At 38.0% G+C, this 20444-nt stretch overlaps 1 protein-coding gene across 1 annotated transcript in view; it reads left to right on the top strand.

The window, feature by feature from the left end:
• PEX5L (peroxisomal biogenesis factor 5-like) overlaps positions 1-20444 on the top strand; it is a gene marked incomplete at its 5' end in the record, with an annotated part of 37537 nt that overhangs the window by 4328 nt on the left and 12765 nt on the right. Inside the window, 6 exons of the mRNA XM_010021535.1 lie at positions 8246-8325; positions 8652-8763; positions 10607-10816; positions 11919-12045; positions 13183-13279; positions 19443-19538. Of these exons, the coding sequence (XP_010019837.1) occupies positions 8246-8325; positions 8652-8763; positions 10607-10816; positions 11919-12045; positions 13183-13279; positions 19443-19538 (722 nt within the window). The remainder of the gene's footprint in view (positions 1-8245; positions 8326-8651; positions 8764-10606; positions 10817-11918; positions 12046-13182; positions 13280-19442; positions 19539-20444) is intronic.

Genomic DNA, 20444 nt, shown 5'->3' with positions numbered 1-20444 from the left:
GCTGAAAATCTTGATCTTATCGATGGATCACTGGTGATTCACAAAGAACTTGCACCTGCGGCTCAGTTCTATATGCTGTCAATCTACTTTCAGCTAATGAACAACATTAATTCTCCAATATTTTGTAAGCAATCATCATAGTTGCCCCCAGAGATGCAAGACAAGAAATATACCTGCATTGTGAGTGAAACAGAACTCTTCTAGTTTCTGTCCTCTGCGCCTTATTTAAAATCATTTGAGAACCCAAGGAAGTTGTGAATGCTCCATCCCTGGCAGTGTTCAAGGCCAGGTTGGACAGAGCCTTGGGCGACCTAGTTTAGTGTGTGGTGTCCCTGCTCATGGCAGGGGGTTTGGAACTAGATGATCTTAAGGTCCTTTCCAACCGTAACCATTCTATGATTAACCGTGGTTCTCGAAGTCAGACTTCCTGTTCAGCTGGAGCTGCCACACAAAGTAATTTCAGTGAATGCTACAGAAACCAGAATCTAGCATCACAAGTTAGCATTTGTTCCCTGTAGATACTATCATGATACTTATGCCTCCTTCCACAGTACAGATTTCTTCAGGGCTTTCTCAACAGATAACTTTTGATTTTGTAGCCTTCCTGTTCCACTATTCCAACCTGCATTTATTTAGCTTACATGTCAAATCTGTTAATCCCCAGTTAACTAGCAGGCTATTTTAGGAGTAGAGACTAGGTACTTCCATAAACTAACATTAGATAAATAATTTTTAAAGGAATATTCTGTAACTTTTTAGTGACTATATTCAAGGATTTCTAAGCGTTTGTGATGATTTAATTCTTAATTTTGTATTCAATCACCACTGTAGAGTAGTTCTCCAATTCAGACAGCGATACAAGGAAGGAGGGAGGCTAAACCACAAATCACAGGTTAACACCACAAAGACAATTCATAGCCAAGTGACGGAAAATAAATAAAATCATCTAACACCCAGGAAGTGAATACACTCCATTTGAATAAATAGCTTCCTTTACTTAAAAAGTGCATAGAGCATGCAGATATTAATGCAAGAGACTTAATCACATTTTTATGAGCGTAGCAAAGTCCAGATTGTCAGTCACAGTTGAAATATAACAAGAGTAACTTTCCTCCCCTTCCCCCATGGCTCTGATCCAGCAAAACAGTTAGGCACATGCTTAACCTTGAGTTTTGCAGAACATTCTTAAGTGCTTTGCTGGAACAAGGCCAAAATGCAAGAGCCAGGTACAACGCCCATGTTTATTTTCCTTCAGCCAGACCAAGAGGACCAGAGGGAAAGAAATGGTGAACTGGGAGATATTTCGTTTTATCTTGCAACAATACATCGTAACTCACATAGGTCAGCACTTATAAACACAGACAGAATGCTACTGTGACTGCAATCACAGCAAGAATTATCACCAAGCAATGCAACTGCTATTTATGAAGATGCAACACAAGCATGTTACCAATTACCAATTCAGACATCAAACACAGGTTTTAAACAACACAGCTAGCACATCAGTTTAAATATCCAATACAGTGTATACAGTAATCCTCCCACAGCTTCTCTGACTTTCACACAAGCCCTCTGTCACTTGTTTGCATTAAGCCCCACGGAGGTCACTTGGCTTGTGTGATTTCAGGTAAGATATTGTCACCTCTGATTCACAGGCCACTCCACACACTTCCTACTACATAGCAACAGAGTGCCAGTTATTGCCTGCTGAGTGACACTAGTCTGAAGAGAGGCATCAACACCAAAGTACTCTTTGCAGGAGGGTGAAATGAGTTTGTCTCAGCTTTAGAGCTTCCTGTAATTCACATTAGGTGGAAGCCAGTTATACTGTGTGCCATGTGAATTGATTCTCCGTTCTTGTGTAAAACAAATATTTTGCTGGCATATCGGCTTTTTGGGGACATAAATTCGCACTAGAGTGACAGAGAAAAAGCTACTATCACCCTGCCACAAGGATGATAGAAAAAGCCAAGTAGCGATCGCACTTACTATACAATGGTAAATAAAGTGCATGAGGTGGTAATTTCGATTCTAAAATGTTTATAAACATGCTAGAAAAGTGGGCGAATCATGCAATTTGGACTTTAAGCATGAGACTAGTGGATTTTGTCAGGAGTTGCCCTTCCAAACCTCCCTCAGCAAGCAGAAGAGGTCTTGCAGTTCTTACCCTGCCGTGATAATGATCTGCAGACATAACTGTCAGAGCAGTACTTCAGTTAAGCTCTAGAGAACAATAACCTCAATTTCTAGTTGTGGTTCACATTTATCAGTTTTTCAAAATAGCCAGTTAGTGGAAATTAATTCGCTTATTTCCTCTTATTGTAGTGAGTGCCACCAAAGATCGCCATGTACCAGATGCGTACAGAGAACCCATCTATCAAGAAACCATTGCTATTTATCATACAAATATTTAGTGACTGAAGTTAGTTGATGCCTTAGTAGGTGCCTCGGGTTAAGTTAAAACAGTCTAACACTTACAAACTACTGAATTAATCTCATTCTCTTATTTGTGCAGTCTCGCCGAAATAGCAGACAAGTTTTCCAGAGTAAAGTTCTAAAATACAATTTCCCCAATGGAAAATCTGAATTAAAAGGTTCCTTCTTTCTCCCCTGTCCATTACCACACGCTGAGCTTGCTAGGCCAGATGATTTCAGTCAGCAGCCCAACCAACCACACTCTCACCAGTGCACTGAGCAGGCAGTACAGCAGAAGGTGGAAGTGTCCAGGAACAGCTTTACTGCTGAGCTGTGCAGGGGACTACTCATTAGTCATTTGGAGCTTCCTAAATTCATTCAGCCTCAGGTGACCAAATGGTTAGAATGCAATCCAACTAACTTGGGTAGCAAGTCACATCTACGTTTTAGGTGTCTCTTGAATCAGTCCTTCTAAAATAAATTCTGTATCTTTTTGGGAAAGCTAGGTGCCTTTGAGATCCTCCTGAGAGACAGCCAAATTAAGCAGGGTCTCCCTCTGGAGTTGCTTTTCTGGGCACTTTTCCTATTTAACATGGAGGGAATTTAGGCACTTAAATTAAGAGAACTAGTTCACTATGTGCTCAAAACATAGGTTTTAATTAGCTGCTTGTGCCTGACTGCAACCCCCAATTTAGATTCCAAAAAATTTATCTTCAAGGCTAGCATTGTGTTATGCCCCACTGACATTAAGGAAAAGAAAACAGCATGAATTGTACAGTACAAACAGATCAAGACCAGGCAGGCAGTAAGAATGTACAAAATGGGATATCAGGATCGTACCTTACTGACAGCCTCAGCGCAATCCAGCACTTCTGCAGCATAAGCCCAGCACTGTCTGAAGAGAAAGCAGACAAGGCACTTGTAGCCACGAGCAGGGCAGTTTGTGCAGATGAATGTTATCAACTGCAAGTGTGACATGAGGTAAGAAGCTGGTGCTGTCAACAGCTCCCCTGAGCACCAGCTCTGCTCCAGCCTCCTCTACCTTAAGGCCAGACTAAGCTGATCTGTGGAAACTTTTCACAGCAGAGCCCTGTCAACTGCCCACCTGCCCTTTTTTCTTTTCATTTAGTTTGAACCAGGCTACTCCTGAGGTGTTTCGTAACTCTCTTTCTACAACACAAGGAGTAGACTAGGAACAAAGCAAAACCAGACCCGCAGTACTTGCTGTATACATACATATCCTCACACTGTCTCTAGCATAGAAAAACACGCCACTGCCATCTGCATTGCAAGAAGCACCAGCATTAAAACCATAAGCCAAAGACCCTGAGGATGAGCAGGAAACAAGTTTCTACAGGATATCAGAACCGCCACCATGGCAGCAGCTGGGTGCCCTCTGTGCCCTGTGCAGACTCCCTAGGGCAGTGCCAGGCCTGAGCAGAGAGGCAGGGATCTTCTGGGATGACAAGGGGAGAAAACAAGGCCTGGGAGGTTTGAGGGGTCACTACAGGATAGAGGAAGAGGCCCTGTGTGGGTGATGCGGGAGCCTAAGACCAGGCTAGACACTTCCTAGGAGGAAAAAAATCCCTCTCATGGCCACTGCTCCCTCTCAGGGAGCCAGCGGTGCACCTCTCCCACAGCAATGCCTCCCCCCTCCCTCAGCACACCCCTATCTAAGCCCACCTAGGGTTTCTTACTTTTTGACCTCAAACCAGCACCATTCATTGGGCTCCCACCTACCCTTCAGGACTGAGGATCACCCACAGAGAAAGTTGCCATAAGCTGCTACTTCCTCATCTCGCAGCAGCTTTGAGGTCACCGTGAAAACCAGTAGCCAAATCCGGGCACTGGGGTAAGGTGAATTCAACACCTGAGGCAGCTGCAGGCAATAAAATACATCAGCTGAATAAATGCAGACAGCTGAGGGTACAGCCAGTGACAGGGCACAGAAAATAAAGAGCAGGTGATTCCCAGGGCTGCCAGCCTGTGCTGAGGGGAGATTTGGCAGGCATGGTCTCGGGCACAGCAGTCACCACTGCCTGACCCAGACCCTGTGCCTTGTCTCAGATCTCTGCTAAGTAATTCCTGCTTTGGTTGTATTAAAGCAGCGAGGCTGATAACAGCCACCAGACAACACTTTTGATTCTCCCAAAGCACCAAATATATGCTTTTTGGAACAAAAAATTCCAGTAGCAGCACTGGGGTGAGACAAAGCCCTTTTTCTGTTGTGCTGCTGTCCAACAGCAGGAGTCAGTCACAAAAAATTCATTTGAATTTAGAATGGGTGTTTTGTACTACGATTGAATCTATTCAGATGTATTGATAGTAGGGAATAGCACTGTTGACAGAGTGTGTGGGCTTTTCCTTTAATTAAAATGAATTTTATAAAGAAAAACTAAGTTCTTAGAGGCGTTTTGAGAATTTATGGCACTCACTGGCTAAATTAGTACTCAGAAATCGACAGTTTCACGGGCTGAGTCTATACCACTTGGCGTGTGTACAAATATTGCACACATAAATACTGGCTCTTGCTGCTTCCTCCAGCACTGGTTGGTGTTGGGTGGCTTTCTTAATTTCACTTTGCTTCTTTTGTCTGCAGTGTAGAGATAATACTTCTCAGCTCTGTGGTGGTGCCAAGCTTGATTCATGAATGTTTTAAAGCATTCTGTGATTTTCACCCTGAAAGGTGCTTGAGAACCATAAATTATTACTTTAATATAGATAATAGTTTTCATCTCATGAATGTTTCATAGTACTACTCCAAATTCATGCCTGATATAACTCTAATAACTTGAGCAGAGTTAAACTAGGGATAAATTTGGTACAATATATGAGGCAGCAAAATGAAATTCCAAATGTGAGGCAGAGGGCTTACCAAGTATTATTGCAAACACAGTAATGTCAGAAACCCATCCCACTGCCTGCTTACCTGCAGAAGAATTATCAGCTCATGGCACTCTTTAACCTGTTAAGGTTTGATTCATCATTAAATATATGCTTCAGGCCAAAATCATATTTTTCTAATACATTCTATTGCTATTTATATGTAGTTTGTATTTATTGAGAATTAACAGACTTGATCATGTATTTGAAAGCAGATTATTTTTTGCCTTTTAATAAGACACTCCTGCAATTTCCAGTCCTTAGTTGTAGAAGCATAGGACACAGGACTAGCAGGGATCCGCTGCGCCACAGTCCACTTCTCAAAAGCAACCACATCGTAAACAGCCATGTAGAAAGCTTGTCAAAAGCCATTTTAAGTAGCTAGGCTTTTTGTCCCCTACCCTAAAGAAAATACTGTTCATACACTTCAATGCTGTGATAGTGAGAAAGATTAATTCACAGACCAGATCTGTTCATGCCCAGTTTAGATCTTTCTGTTGTGCCAACCTTTCCCTATAGTTGAAATAACTTTCCTCCTGCAATGTCATCTAACTTCTCTTCCTTTATATACACATAAAGAGTAAAATGTAAAATGTGTTATTTGCTTGGTCATGTAAGTGGCCTATGTCTGAGGAATTTGGTGTATATGTTCACAAACCAAAAGCAGCAAAAAGAACACACCACTTAGCAAAAGCTTATTGGTGTTTCTGGTAAAATAGATGAAAAATATATTACTACTAATCTTCTTTCTGTTTGCTGGTAGAATTTTATCAAGGGACTTTAAAGAATACACTGCTGATATCAAAACAATGAAGGCATGTTGCCAAGCATGTCTTCTTTCTATAAACAACATAATAAAGAAATTTCTAGAGATACGATAACCAGCTTTGAAAAGAAAAAATATTTGCTAGACATCTGCTACTTCATTCTTCAGTTGAACCTTGGAGAAATTTAGATCTTTGTTGATTGTAGGCTCTTTCCCCTGTTTAACTCTGATTCTTAGCATTATTGCCTTTCCATTTGGTCTTCAGATTTTATGTTCTTCACTGTCTTCAGTGAATGATCTTGGCTGTCATGGTTCTTATAATACTTCTTTATTCCCTCTTTTCTCCATTCTTTCCTATTAAAAAAAAATTCTACAGAATGTAATGGGAAACTTGATAAGCATTCAAATCTTATGTGGCAATGTACCCTACTCTTATAGAGAGTTTCTTACAGAAACATGATATTTCCTATTAAGTTTTTACATTTAGAATGATTCCTATAGAACCTCTTCTTTCTTCCCTCCTATCCCCCTGTCCCCTTTCCAAACAGGGCTTTTCTTTACAATGTTGTTGTATCAGAGAATAGGTTGTTGAATATCCAGCTGATCCAGAGGCTTTGACAATCTTTCTACTGGATGCTGTGTTCACCCAAACTTGCAAAGAGTTGCAAAAGTGCCACAGCTGTTATTAATGCTAGCTCCTAGAATGGGATGAGTAAATGCAAAACAAAAAAATTTATTCATTTTCTTTGATGATATCTGGATTTGATCATAATGAAACTTTTGAAATATTAAAAGTAATTTGGAAAAGAATTAACTAGGCATCCATCTTCATCTTTTCCCCCAGTAGAAATGAGAAAGAACTGTCACCAAATCATAAATAGAAAATAAGGTCCTGTTAAGTCTTAAATATCAGCATTAGGTAAAGCTTAGACCTGGAGATAATGTGGGTACTGTAGAGCCACCTTTAATGGAAATCATAGGTGTGCAGCTGGCATAAACGCAATTTCTTATCAAGTGTTGAGATTTACCCAATTAAGCAAGTAACTTCTAAGTGTTGAATGAGACCACAACCTGGACGATCAGTTCAGAGAGTTAAAACCCCACGTCATTAAGTCACCTGTAAGATGCACCTGCAGTCTGAGTTTAGCATATGAAGAATTAGAGTTTGGGACAGTATCATTGCTAGATTTCTAAATTCAGTGCCCACATTTGCATGTTCTGCTACACACAGTTGGGCAGGCAGTCACACATTTGTCTTCCTGCCACTCATGTAAATTGGTATGTCAGTGCAAAACTGTAAGGTCCTGGGCAAATTAATTACTGCACATATTATACAATCAGTCAGCATTAGGTACCAGCCTAAATGTTTGATCCGTCAAAATAATGGACTTTTTATTTCAGTAGCTCTGGTACATAAATCAGGTACTAAACAACAGTGAATCTAAGCATCTGAACTGTTTGGCTGTAATAATTTTAGAGGCAATCCTACTACTGGAGTAGCTAAATGCCAGTAATTGACATATATAAGATGAGAATAAGTAAATACATTTTTTAAGTTTTATTCCATCTCAGCGTCCTAAATTTAAAAGTTCAAATACATCTGAGAGAACATTTTGAAAATTCAACGGTGGGAAAAGAGTGAGAACAGAACGAAAAGAAGGCGAGCAGGGAGGATAAAAGTAAAGCTGACATAACTCCAGGGGAAAGCAACAGACAGAAGGAAAACATGTTTTCACATTATTAAAGATAAAGTAAACACAGGCCACACCATCAGACACCCACCCAGCTCAACTTAGGTCTTGATCCTCCAATCAGAGCTAGATTGCAGACAGTAGACTTTTACTTCTGAGACTGTTTTTCTGGTTTGTCTTTTTAATCCCCAGTACATGAAATAGCCTGTAATACAGCGATTTCTTTTAGACAGCAGAAAACTAATGCATTTGCACAAATAAGAACTGTATTATGAGTCTTCATCTAACCTGTCATTCTGTTAGAGAGTTTATTTCCCAGATTTCAGTGACATTCGTATAGTCAAAACTCATGCAGGAAGTTCATACATTCACCAAGCTCCATCCACAGTCATTCATAATGTCTTTGTATTGCAGAGAAGTGTTTTGTGTTTCAGCAGGTTATTGTTTAATGGGCTAATGCATATTTGTTAATGAAATGGTATTGTGGAAGTTCTACGGAGGCATGTTACCTGTAAAAAAAAAAGACCACTTCCAAATACTAAAAAACCTCTGCTTAGTCTCATGGTGAAGGCTAACTTCACCCATTGAACTGAAGGGAGTTACACCAGGCCTTGTATAATTTAGCCCTATAAGCAATAGTATGCAATAATTACTATGGGAAAATCACCTTGCTGCTTTATTTTTGTGCAATTTGGAAAACTGGAATATAATTTTCCCCCAAAAGAGTGACTACAGTTTGTTATTTTAAGCCCAGAGCTGTATGTATATCTTCTAATTGCAGTATCTTACCCTCTCACAATCAAAAATAAAGCACATGGTATTGTAAGAATATGTTCTATTTCTTTAAATTCTGCATGCCAACACTACTCTGTTACCCTGGGGTTTTTTGTTGGTAGCTGGTGAATGAGCAACAAGAAAGCAGACCGCTTCTGAGCCCCTCCATTGATGACTTTCTCTGTGAAACTAAACCAGAAGCTGTTGCAAGGCCTGTAACATCAAATACTGCAGGTAATCAAAATTCTTTACTATCCCTCACTAGAGAGAAATAGTTTTAATTTTATCTTAATTATGGTACATTTTTGTCAAGTGATTTCTTGATTTGTTACTATTTGCACAAAATTACAAGCTGGTATTAAATTATAATTGCTTCATCTATTACTAGAAAAACCTTTCTTCGTTACATTTGAGGACAAATCTGATGTGATCCAAATCACATATATTCTGACAGACCTCTGGTGTTGAACTAAAGTGAACTTGTTTAAATTCAACAGGAAGTACTTACCAGTTTGACCAAATCTCAATCTGTTTTTGCAAAATTTTCATCTACAGGAAGCCACATTTGGTCTGGCTTTATCTAAACCCATTACTTCTAGAAAGATTTTCTGTAATAAAAACTTGGATGGGATGTCAGAGAGAAGGGAAGAGATATCAAAACAGTTTATCCAGGCTGTTTGGTCACTTTATTAACGAAAGGATCTAACACATTTCTTAGCTCCTTTGTGTGCAATGAGATAATAAGACAGTGCGATATAGTGATAATGCGATGTGAGCACATAATAAAAAATAAGAGTGATTCCTGAAAGCTTTTTGAATTATACTGAATTATATTTGAAGTATATTGTCCTTTGGAATTGCCCTCATCCTATTTGGTATAGGGTTTTCCTTTGTGCAAAGGAAATCAAAGTGGTTGGGCAGATCAACTAAGATACAATAAAATCAGTGTAGCACTACTATGTTCTATTGCTGTCTCATTAAGTGACTTGGCTGGTTAGAAGCCATTTAATTAAAATCTATATACATTCAAATTATTAAATGAGTAACTGACAGCTGGGTGATTATCTTCACATCTACTTAATATATGTCTAAAGCAATATGCAAGTTCAATAGCAAAATCCAGAACACTAAATTAAATAACAATAGTAAGTAATATTTTTTCCTTTTGTATATAGATAGCTAAAGATATTACAAGGATCAATAGAAATATTTCAGGTTAAGAGTGGTGCTTGTAAAAACTATCCATAGATATTATATCTGCCTTGAATATTTATCACATTGGGGGGGATAATTGCAATTATTTAATAGCAAAATAAAAATTTCTTATTCTATGAAGATTGATGAAATTCACTGGTTTTCCAAGAACACAGATAAAGTACGGCAAGAGATAATACAAATTGATCTGTCAACAACGCCTGCCCTATAAAACAATGATAAAGAAGGAGGATTTTTATCTTTTATGTGCTAAAGAATTTTAAATGTTACTTTTTAAGCAACTTTCAACTGAAGAACTGAGACCGAACATGCCTTTCATACTGGTACAGTCCTTAATAGGAATAGCAGTAGAATTTATAACTATATTCTATATTTATACCCCAAAAGACAAACAGCAACAACAGTAGAAACCATTACTAAAAGTGCCGTTAGTCCTTTATGACCCAAGAAATCCACCCTAGAAACTGTCTGCTCTTCAGGTTTTCCCATAATGGTATGTGGCACAACAGTAGTGCCGTAAGCCGCTGTTACCACTACTTGATAAAGCACAGGATTAAACCAAATCTTATCTAAAAGCTCAGTTGTACAGGGAATTCTCACAACATCAGACCTGAGATGTCTTTAAGATTTTCAGAGGAAAAGCCTTTTATGCAAATTAAGCTTGTTTAAACTGCATCCCGTTAAGCACCTGAAATCCCTGATAATCGTATTCGAATATACTGATCATCATCTTTAGCCAGGAAATACACATTTGCTCTAGTCAAATGCAAACACATTCATATTTGTTTCCAATTAAACCAAGTTTTTTTAAGTGAGCAATTTGAAATAAAACAACATTGAATTCTAACATTTTGTCTCCAAGTATTATCAACAGGTCTGGATCTCTTGGATCTTAGTGAACCTGTCTTACAAAGCCAAAACAAAGCAAAGAAATCAGAGAATACATCAAGAAGTGAAGGCTTAAAAGCTTCAATCCACAGAAAGAAGACAGACAATTCTGACCTTATAAGCGTGGATACTGAGCAGAAAGCCCAGACTGTCAGAGTTTCAGACAAGTCTTCACTAGATTTAGGTAAGAGTGTAGCTATTTTATGAGTGCTAGATAGCCCTGCTTAGCACAAGTTTTTTCTTGCTACTATCACAAGATAATGAGCAAGACCAGAATTTTTGTTGCACCAGAGAGGGTTACCTTTGTTCCACATTATAAACTACTTGAAACACTTTAAACTTGAAACACATTTTGCTTTTGCCATTCTACCTATGATGTTGTCATTAAATGTGCGAATTTCTTTCAAAAAATAATTTAGGGTAAAATGGTAGAAAATTCTATAGGGGATTGATGAGAAATTGGTAAAGGACACAAATCATCCAGCCCATGAATGTCCTTTTCAGAACTGCAGATGTCAGAAATACACATTATATTTGTAAATACTACTAATACATAGATTTGTAAGTCTGTGCATACAAGAAAAAAAAAAAAAAAAGAAATCCCTTCTTGATAGAGAGCTATATTTATACAGGCTAAAAAAAAAAAATCCCAAACACAACTCAATTCCTGCCAAGCATGATCTATAGATAAGATTTGGAAAAGGTGAATTTAATTTCATTTCATCCAAACAAAATTACTTGCACCAGAGCTGAGAAATTTGCAAGGTAAATGTAATTTATACCAAGGTAGCAAATTTCCATTCATCAGCACAGAAATTCTTTTAAAGAACTTTATCTTCATAACAGGAGGTGAACATCTGATTTTTGCAAAGCAAGTCTGACATATGACTGAATAATACCAGTTGCCTACACAGTCATTTTTAAATGGTAATCACTAAAAAGTTTTATTTTTACAATTTGACTATAACTAGGAAATTAAAAATATACAAAACTATCAAAAAGTATTACTTTATCAACAGATCTAAATTACATACAAATCACTGATTTTAAATCAAAGAGTCTCACTGACATCCTGACCATGAATACTAACAAAAAAAATGTTGTGAATTCCAAAATACTATCATAGAATATCAGCTACAAAGGTGCACAATTTGTCTGTTTATTGGACCTTAACTAAAATATAGTCCTTGGTGGCATCATTTTCTCTATAACCTCTTAACAGAAGAGATAAAATTTTCTTCAGTAGTTTCTTTAAAAAAAATGTATTTTCTTTTCTTATTTTTCAGTTGATATTCAGACACAGCTAGAGAAATGGGATGATGTCAGTTTTCATGGAGACAGGAGTAGCAAAGCCCACCCTTCTACAGAGCGAACATCATCATCATCTAGAGCTCCATCAAAAGAGCTTTTATGGTACAAATTTTTGCTTTCCTTACAAAAATATTTCCAGAATATTTCACAGAAATGCTCGCTTGATGACAAGTCGTATTATTGAGTCTGTTGTGACTACATTAAACATGTTCAAGCAGATATTTTGGGCAATGTATCATAAAAAAGTGTGCTATAAAATTACATTTTGCCAGCAATTTTCAATGTTGTGAAAAGCAGCAGGTGCAATTAGTAAATAAATGGTGGTGAGAATTCTAGAGAGGCATGCAGTGATCCAAAAACCAGCTACAAACATGAGTAAAATGAGTAAAAAAGGATACTTGGCAGTGATAGGACAGTCACTGGATATCTACTGTATTTTGGTTTTGCTAAATTTCTATGTATAAATGGAAGAAGCAAGATAAAGTCTCCAAGCCAAGTACTACCTCTTCCATGCAGTTCAACTAAAATTTAGGGGATGTAAATGAAGGAAGAATTGGACTTTGCCTTTGCAAACATTTCATGTAGATTAGTTCTGCTGCCTTCGTGATACGTAAGCAACACTCATTCACTACATTATGCATCACCATAATTAGCATTTTCATACACTAGAAGCAGTTTTCTAACCAAATGATGCTTATCCTGTATCTTAACCTGCCCTTTATCTGGGTGTTACATTAACTTAAAGCATTACACAAGCTTTGCTCAGTGAACTTGATTGTGGTAATCAGGGTTTCGTTTTCTAGGAAGAAAGACTAATAGGATATTGCAGCACAAAAATGCATATATGCCAAGGTGAAGTTTTGTGATGTGGTTGTTGATTCTTAGATACTGACTGCAGATACAGTCTTGTGTCATTGCCTAACCTCATTCTGCCTGGCTATGAAATAGAAGCATAGCATTAGAGGCAAACTCTTCATCCCATCATACTAGTTTCGTACCAACATATACCATGGACTCCACTGGTGAATGAGGCCTGACACTGTTCTGTTGTATTAGCTATTGTCGCATGCGACTGAAAAGTCTAAGAGTGGGAACACTGAGAAGGGCCCAGGCACTTCTGGTAACTGCAAATAAAACAGTTCAGTTAAAAGAAATAACCTACTTAATCAGTTTGTGCTTATGAACCTGAAAGACATGTCTTACTATGCAGTGTTAAGTATGTAAATGCATTGTTTCTAGGTCCACAGAAAACAGATCACAGTCTGAGCTGACTAATGTCAAGAGTGCCTTGGAATCTGATTCAACATCAGAATTAGAACTTGCATCTGCAACACAGGTAAGAGGATTTGGTAGATTTATTAACAATAAAAAGGCAAGTAGGAATTGCCCCAGTGGTTATCTGTTCACATTCTGGAAGAACTATTTAAGGGATATTTTCAGGATCATTAGTTAAAAAAAAATCATCCAACCAAGTCTGCACACAGCTTCCAAATTAACGTTATGAAAATAAATCTGCCAGTGTCTCAAACATTAATACTGCAGTGAACTGTGACCCTCCTGTACAGAGAGAAAGACTTCAAACTACGATTTATAGCATCATCTTTTTTCCATTCCTCTAGTTCTCAAATTGAAACTTCTAGTGGCTCCCTCTCCTTGTAATACATTTATTCTCAAGGTCTTTTGGTAAACCAGGAGTCCCCAGAACTGGAAAATGGCTAAGGAATACAGGAAGGAATCATTAGACCAGCTTTCATTAGCAGTTTATCTCCACAGGTGGGACAGCACTGTGGGCCAAGGACTTTTTCCTGCTGGAAAGGGAACACTAATAGAAAAGGCACCGGGCTGAAAGTTTCTAGATGTGCCCAATTCCACTGTCATATATTATATAAGACAGGACCTTGTGGAAATCATTACTGAGAGTTGTATGGGTTTTACATATGCATGTATGCATATATATGTACAAACATACATTATATATGCATGTATGCATATGTATGTACAAACATGCATTGCATATTGCATAGATCAGGTCACTATACACCTTCTGACCCGCTTCTTATTAACCAAAAGATTTCAAGTTCAGCCAATTCCACTGGCAGGGGGAAGAGAGAGATGTTTGGTGGACTAACTTCGAGTTGAAAATAATTTTCTCCTCTTCCACAGCTATTTTTAGTCCTGGACTTCAAAACATTTCTGTCAGATGGAAGATCTGGAAATTAATGGAAAATAATAGCCTCACTTGAAATTAGAAAAATGAGACACTAAAGTTCCAAATGTCTTTCCTGAGATTATGCATGGAGGGTTTTTTTGGAGAAAATAGAAACACAACCCAGTTATCATGATCCATTCCTGTGTTTTGATTAGGAAAAAAGTGTCCTTTACTTCCCTGCCATCTCTACATTATAAACAAGATTTTTTTTCCCCTTTGGAAAGCCTAACCCTAGTTGTAATGCATGATATTTTTCCTGCCTGTGCAATAGATTTATACATCTTAGTAATGGAAAAGGTCTATTGCATAATATCATCCACTTGCGATGGACAGTGTGTTTTCACATGCTTTTGATCAGCTTATCTTTAAGTACCTCTAACCCCTTTTTAGGATGCTGTTCCTCAGCCTAATAGATCTAAATGCCAGGAAGTTTGTGCTCAACCGAGATATGTGTAAATCAAGTAGACAGTCACAGAATTTAAGTGCTGTGGCTTTCCGTAAAAGCAGTTACAAATTTAGTACGTAACATAGCTACTTCATGTAGTCTACTTTCTGTTTATCTTTCACTAGAATAACTGCAGAGGCAAAACTCCACATTTTTAATTCAGTATAAGTTCAGTCAGCTGAGGCTCCATACTATTTTGCAAAATGACTAGTATCTCAAAATAAAAAAAAAGTGAAGTTGAATCAGCCAACTTGAAAAAGAAGCAGAGTATAAAATTACTATCTGTTGTCTTGGTATATTTCATGTTTTGTTTAATTTTATCATAAGCTGCTTTTTTTCCAAACTTGTGATCCATTCAAGTAATGAAATGTTGTTAAACTAGTAATCAGTAGTGCAGAGAATTGACCTGAAGTGAGATTGTTTTCTTGTTCCAAGTAGTTTACTTAGAAATTTAGTATTTTAATTCACTGCCTTTGTCCTGCTTATATGTGGACTGTCAAATTTGTCATTTCCCAACAAACAGGCTCATCTGTCTTGACTGCATTCTTAATCTGCTTGTAAAAGAAATCACGTTAGAGCTTTTATCAAAGCATATGTTTTCCATACTTTGTCCTCTATAGATCTTGTTTCTCTCATTTGAGGGTAACTTTTGCATATGCAACAGTTTCTGCTATACCCTAGAGATTTCATCTTGTCAAACTTGCTGCAGTTTTCCATCAGCAGTTTCTCAGACAATCACCTTCATCACTCATCTTTGACATGTTAGATTTAGTTCCTCAGAGTGGAATACTAAGTAACTAGGTCATATTTTCATTAAAATTATGCAATCTTCTTAACAAAATCCTGTGTTTACCAGCCAACACCAAATCACAAATGCAAACTTTGAATTAATAAGGAAGAAATGTGTTTGAAGGCTGGAAAGGGCAATAGCATGGTAGCTGTCATCGGGTGCGGCCCTTTTACTTCTCAGCATTCTACTTGCATCATATGTTACCTATTATTAACTTGTAAACTGCATTGGCCCAAACTATCTTTGTTCCTTCTTTTATCTGCCATTCTGGAATGTTCCTTGTTGCACTTTTATTAGTACTGAGATACCTACGGTGTTTGGGTGTTTTTAAAGGTTTCTTTTTTCTCTTTTAATTATAACCTGCAGAGGGAGATAATATGCTTAATTGTATATGCATGAAGTCTGCTCATCTTTTAACTCTCTAAATACCTCCTTGAGCATTTTAGATATTTTATTGCTCACACAGAATACATACACAAAACCCCTGACATGCTAAAACCCCATACCTATTCTAGTATGTCAGCACTCTTAGACAAAGTAAAACACAAAGCTCATAAACCTTAGAAACCTGTAGTTGGGGCAACAATATTTAGAATGCAAACTTTATTCCTCACTTTTCCCGGATAGCTACAGTAAGAATGATGGCCCCAGTTCTCTCTGAACATGCCAGTTAATTTAGTGAAATTAAGAGCTACAAGGGACAGATTTAGCTCATTATTTGAAGACCTGCTCAAAAGTTAAGACTATAATTTAAGCCTCTCACCAACAGTTAAGGTCCAACAGCACATAAGCAGACTGCAAGCGCAGGAAAGTGTGTGCAAATGCATTGGAATGGAAGATTTTGTCCCTGAAGACAGCAGCCAGTGATCAGCTACAGCACCTTCATGGTAGAGTGGTGAGCATATCAAACCACAGTCTATGCAGAGCGTCCATGCCTCAGACATACCCATTTCACCCTGACCCTTACCTGCCTTGGGCTCCCCTTGAGGGAGCTGCAGAGTCCCCCTCCCATCACCAGCTGGAGATGTTAGGTTCTCCACAGCACTCCATTCCCATCCCCTCTATCCCACACTAGCGAAAGGCAGCATGTTTGTTTTAATTGGGGTCTTTCACTTCTGGGTATCACCACTCAGAATATGACTGCATTGTCTACATTCAAATGCACCTTATATGGGTTTTGTTAATTACTTCTTTCTTTCCCCTCTGGCTATTCATCTAATGGAGGAGAAAGCATATTATGTGGGGACAGTGTGTATACTCTGACACGTGGCAGACGTGTGCCAGATGTAGGGGGCATCTGCGTTTCTTGGTCTTTTCTCCTTCATTTCTCTACTGCCCCAACAAGCTTACTCTCCCCTTCTGCAGCTCTGCTCAGCCTAAACATCATGATTTACAGTATTGTCCTTGACCTAAGGAAACTGCAGTCACTGGAAACAAAAGATTAAGAAGTGGAAGTAATCGAAGTTTGCAAGAGCCAGCTTATAAATAATGAAAAGCCTAGGAACATAATTAATGTCTAGCAAGAGACTTTTGTGTCAAGAAAGCAAATATAATTCTTTGATCAGATTACAGGTCAGGTTGATAAATGTTGCTGTGTGATATTCTGAAAGATGTTAGAATTAACTTACCATATTCTGATTTTAAAATTAGCACCATACCATATGAATAAAGCAGCTGTTAAACAGATAAAAAACTGGCTAACCTAAGATCTCAAGAACAGCAGTTATTTACTAGGAATTGTAATCACATGGGGGCTCTTCTGCAATTCCAAAAAGAATTGGTCTTTGGCTTTATTGATCTGAAAATAAAGGCGCAAGCCAGTGCTGATAAAATTGGCACTTGATGCAAAAAATCTAATGAAAAATATGTAAATAAGGGAGTCATAAAAATGAGCTGGTGACCAAGACATCTGTATAAAGACATATTCCAATACAGTCACAGTATCATACATTTCAGGACAAGAATGCAGGCTCTACTTACAACATTATGCTGGAAGGCAATTTGAAAAGAATCTATGGTTCAGAGTGTACAAGGATGTCAACATGACAGCATGTGCAGTACTGTGGCAAGAAGAGCATGTAGAAGCAGGCATAATTAGTGGGAGACAGGAGATCACCCTATTTCTGTATAGAGAAACAGCAAGACAGGTACTGGAATATAGGGTTTGCTTTGGTTGTCTGTATGGCTATAAAAAAAATAGAGCTATAAAAAAATAAAGAGGGAGAGTAAGAGAGACACAAAAAAGGTTGAAATCAGAATAAAATGCCTCATAATGAGGTAATTTAGAATCTCAACCTCTTTATATCATTTAAAAGACAGTTAAAACCTGATTCAAGACATCAGTATCTTTCCAGAGAGAAAATAATGGATACTAAAATGTTCTTTAAACTACTGGAAAAAGAGTAAAAAGTGATAGTTGGAAACTGAAAGGAAAATTAATAAGAAAAACAAGGAGAGCAATTAAACAAATTTGCAAATAAGTGATAAGATTAAGGTCTCTTGATAACTTTAAATTAAATCCAAGCACCTTCCTCAAAGATGCATACTCCAAACAACCTCAGTTTATTCTCTGTGGAACATCAGTTTCGGCTTGCAGATCTTGAGTGACAAATACTGTTGCATGATACATAAAGAAATAGATTATCTGAACTAGTTATCTCTTCTGCCCTAAACTCTTTCAGTAAAATAACTGGTTTGTGTATAGGATTGGGTTTTGCTATGTTTTCAGTGACAACCTGGTATCTCTTCCTGGCCTCACCAAATAAAAAAAATACTTTCCCAACAACACAGACCAGAGGCAGTCATTATGAAAGCAGAAACAACGGATCCTCAGTGTAGTCCTTCCCTCATGCTCTGTGCCTCCTGTCAGTTGCAGCAAAGTCCAGAAGTCAACACAGAAGAATGCACACAGTGCCCCTGCACACACACCTGGTCTCACAGAAGTTGTGCAGGATCATTCTCTTCAAACCTCATGTGTATCATCAACCCAATGGGTATTTCACTCATCAATCTACTGGAGAGACCAAAGACTCAGGAACAAACAGAAACTTTAGAGCTAGATTGACAAACGTCATCTTTCTAGGTAAAAATCCATTTGTGTATTTGACCATGCATTGCACATGACTTATATGAAAACCCAGAAATGTCTGGGATGTTTCACCCCAACAGCACACATTCCAACACTAGCAGTTCCAGCCCAATATATCTGAATTGAGTAAAATTAGTCTTTTAGCAATGTGGCTCAATGAAATTGTATATTACAAGTACAGTCATCAGAAATATAATAATGTAAATTAATAAATTAGGGACCATGGTCAGGCAAATTGCTAATGAGTTTAACCTCTGACAAACATGAGGGAAGGGGTTAGCAGCCAGAGCTCTGTTTAGCAAAATTCGGCCGCTTTGTGCTTTCCTGTGCCATCACTGAATGCTGTTCGGTTTTGCAGTGGGCCTGTTGCACAAAAAAATAAATAAAATGTTTTTAAAAAAAGAACGGGGAGAAACTGGTCATGTGCTTCCAGTGGGACCGACTGATAGTAAGGCACAGAAAAGAGAGCTGCTGCTTGTGAAAAGCATTTGTGCTTCCAGTGAAATCTGTAGCAGATGTGGCTCTCCAATGTGGTCTTGGAGCAGAACCCGAAAGAAAACCACAAAATATACAGGGAAAATTATATGTTTTCTTCCTGGAGCATAAGGATTGGAATGCATTGCCACAGTCATAATACCGGAGAAGGAACAATTAAGGTAAAAGTCTTGCACAAAATAGTCGGCTCTTCTCTTTGTAGCCCAGCTCTTGCATTGTCTTTTCTTGGAGGTCTGTATATCTTTCACACATCTTGAGTAAAAATGAAAGTCTGGAAAATATCAGTTACTCTGCTTCCCATGAGGAATGATCTCTGCTACAGTGTAAGAGAATTTAGAGGAATTCTTGCAGGGATGCAACTAGTTTTGTCCAAGCAAAAGGCTATTTTGGGCTGTAGGCAATTCAAGGAAATAACTCAGAAATGTGGCAGAAAGTATATCATCCCTTTCTGATTTATTCTTTTCTCTTTTAGGCACGATCAGCTAAGGAGCAGCGTTGGGGAGGGCCCCTACTCTCCAGAAATCACTCGCTGGAGGAGGAATTTGAAAGAGCAAAGGCAGCTGTTGAGGTATTGCTCCATTTACTGTTTTCATTTGCAGCTAATGTTCTATGGATTTCTTATCTTGCAGCAAAGGTATGGCAGAAAGGTGGAACTAGACTGTTTAAAGCACAGACAAGATACATTGCCTGGAGTTACTCATTTAAAATAGCAGTTTCTGTCTTAATAAATAAATAAATAACTTAGGCATAAATGAAGATTAGACAACCAACTTCCCAAGCTTGACTTTTATTGCTATAGCAAGTAGGTCAAGAAAAAATCCCCATAAATGTAAGTACTTCCAAACTTAAAGTATAAAAGTGAAACATATTTTTGCCCCAGGAATTGAATATGTGCATTCAGTTATTTAAGCTCAGGCACAAACCGATTCTCCACAGTGAAACTGGAATTCAGAATCATTGATAAGCAGGATGGTTACCTGCTGTCATGTATAGCAGTATCCATGCACCAATGCATTTTTATAATTAGTGGCAGAATGTTAAACACAGGAGTACTTGTTTCCTGACAAATCAACTTAGTTTGAAAGGTGGAGGTGTTTGGATAGTTCTCCTATTGCACTTCTGTTTTTTTTCACTAATAACTACTTTTCCAACATGAAAAATGCCTCTTGAGTGTTGTCCTATATCACTAGTCCCAGCTGAGATCCCAATCCTGTCTAGAGACAAGATGGCATATATAGTTTTTTTAACAGAATCAAATAAAAATTAAATATAAGTATTGATCTTGAGCATCAGATCTTCTCAGGGGTTCAGTCAGTAACCCTTTCAAATCCCATCGCCACAAAGAGCCAAGGCAGTTGCATCCAACAGAGAACTGCAGCTCAGGCTGCATTATGTAACAGACACTGAAATGAGTTTTTGGGTTGGAAAGGATAAGGCTGTGAAACTGGTTACTCAAAACTGATTATTTTTGACA

Source organism: Nestor notabilis, unplaced genomic scaffold, assembly GCF_000696875.1.
Source record: "Nestor notabilis isolate BGI_N333 unplaced genomic scaffold, ASM69687v1 scaffold23579, whole genome shotgun sequence".
NCBI lineage: Eukaryota > Metazoa > Chordata > Aves > Psittaciformes > Psittacidae > Nestor > Nestor notabilis.
The sequence above is the reverse complement of the archived record's forward strand: the minus strand, read 5'-3'. Positions and strand labels throughout refer to the sequence as shown.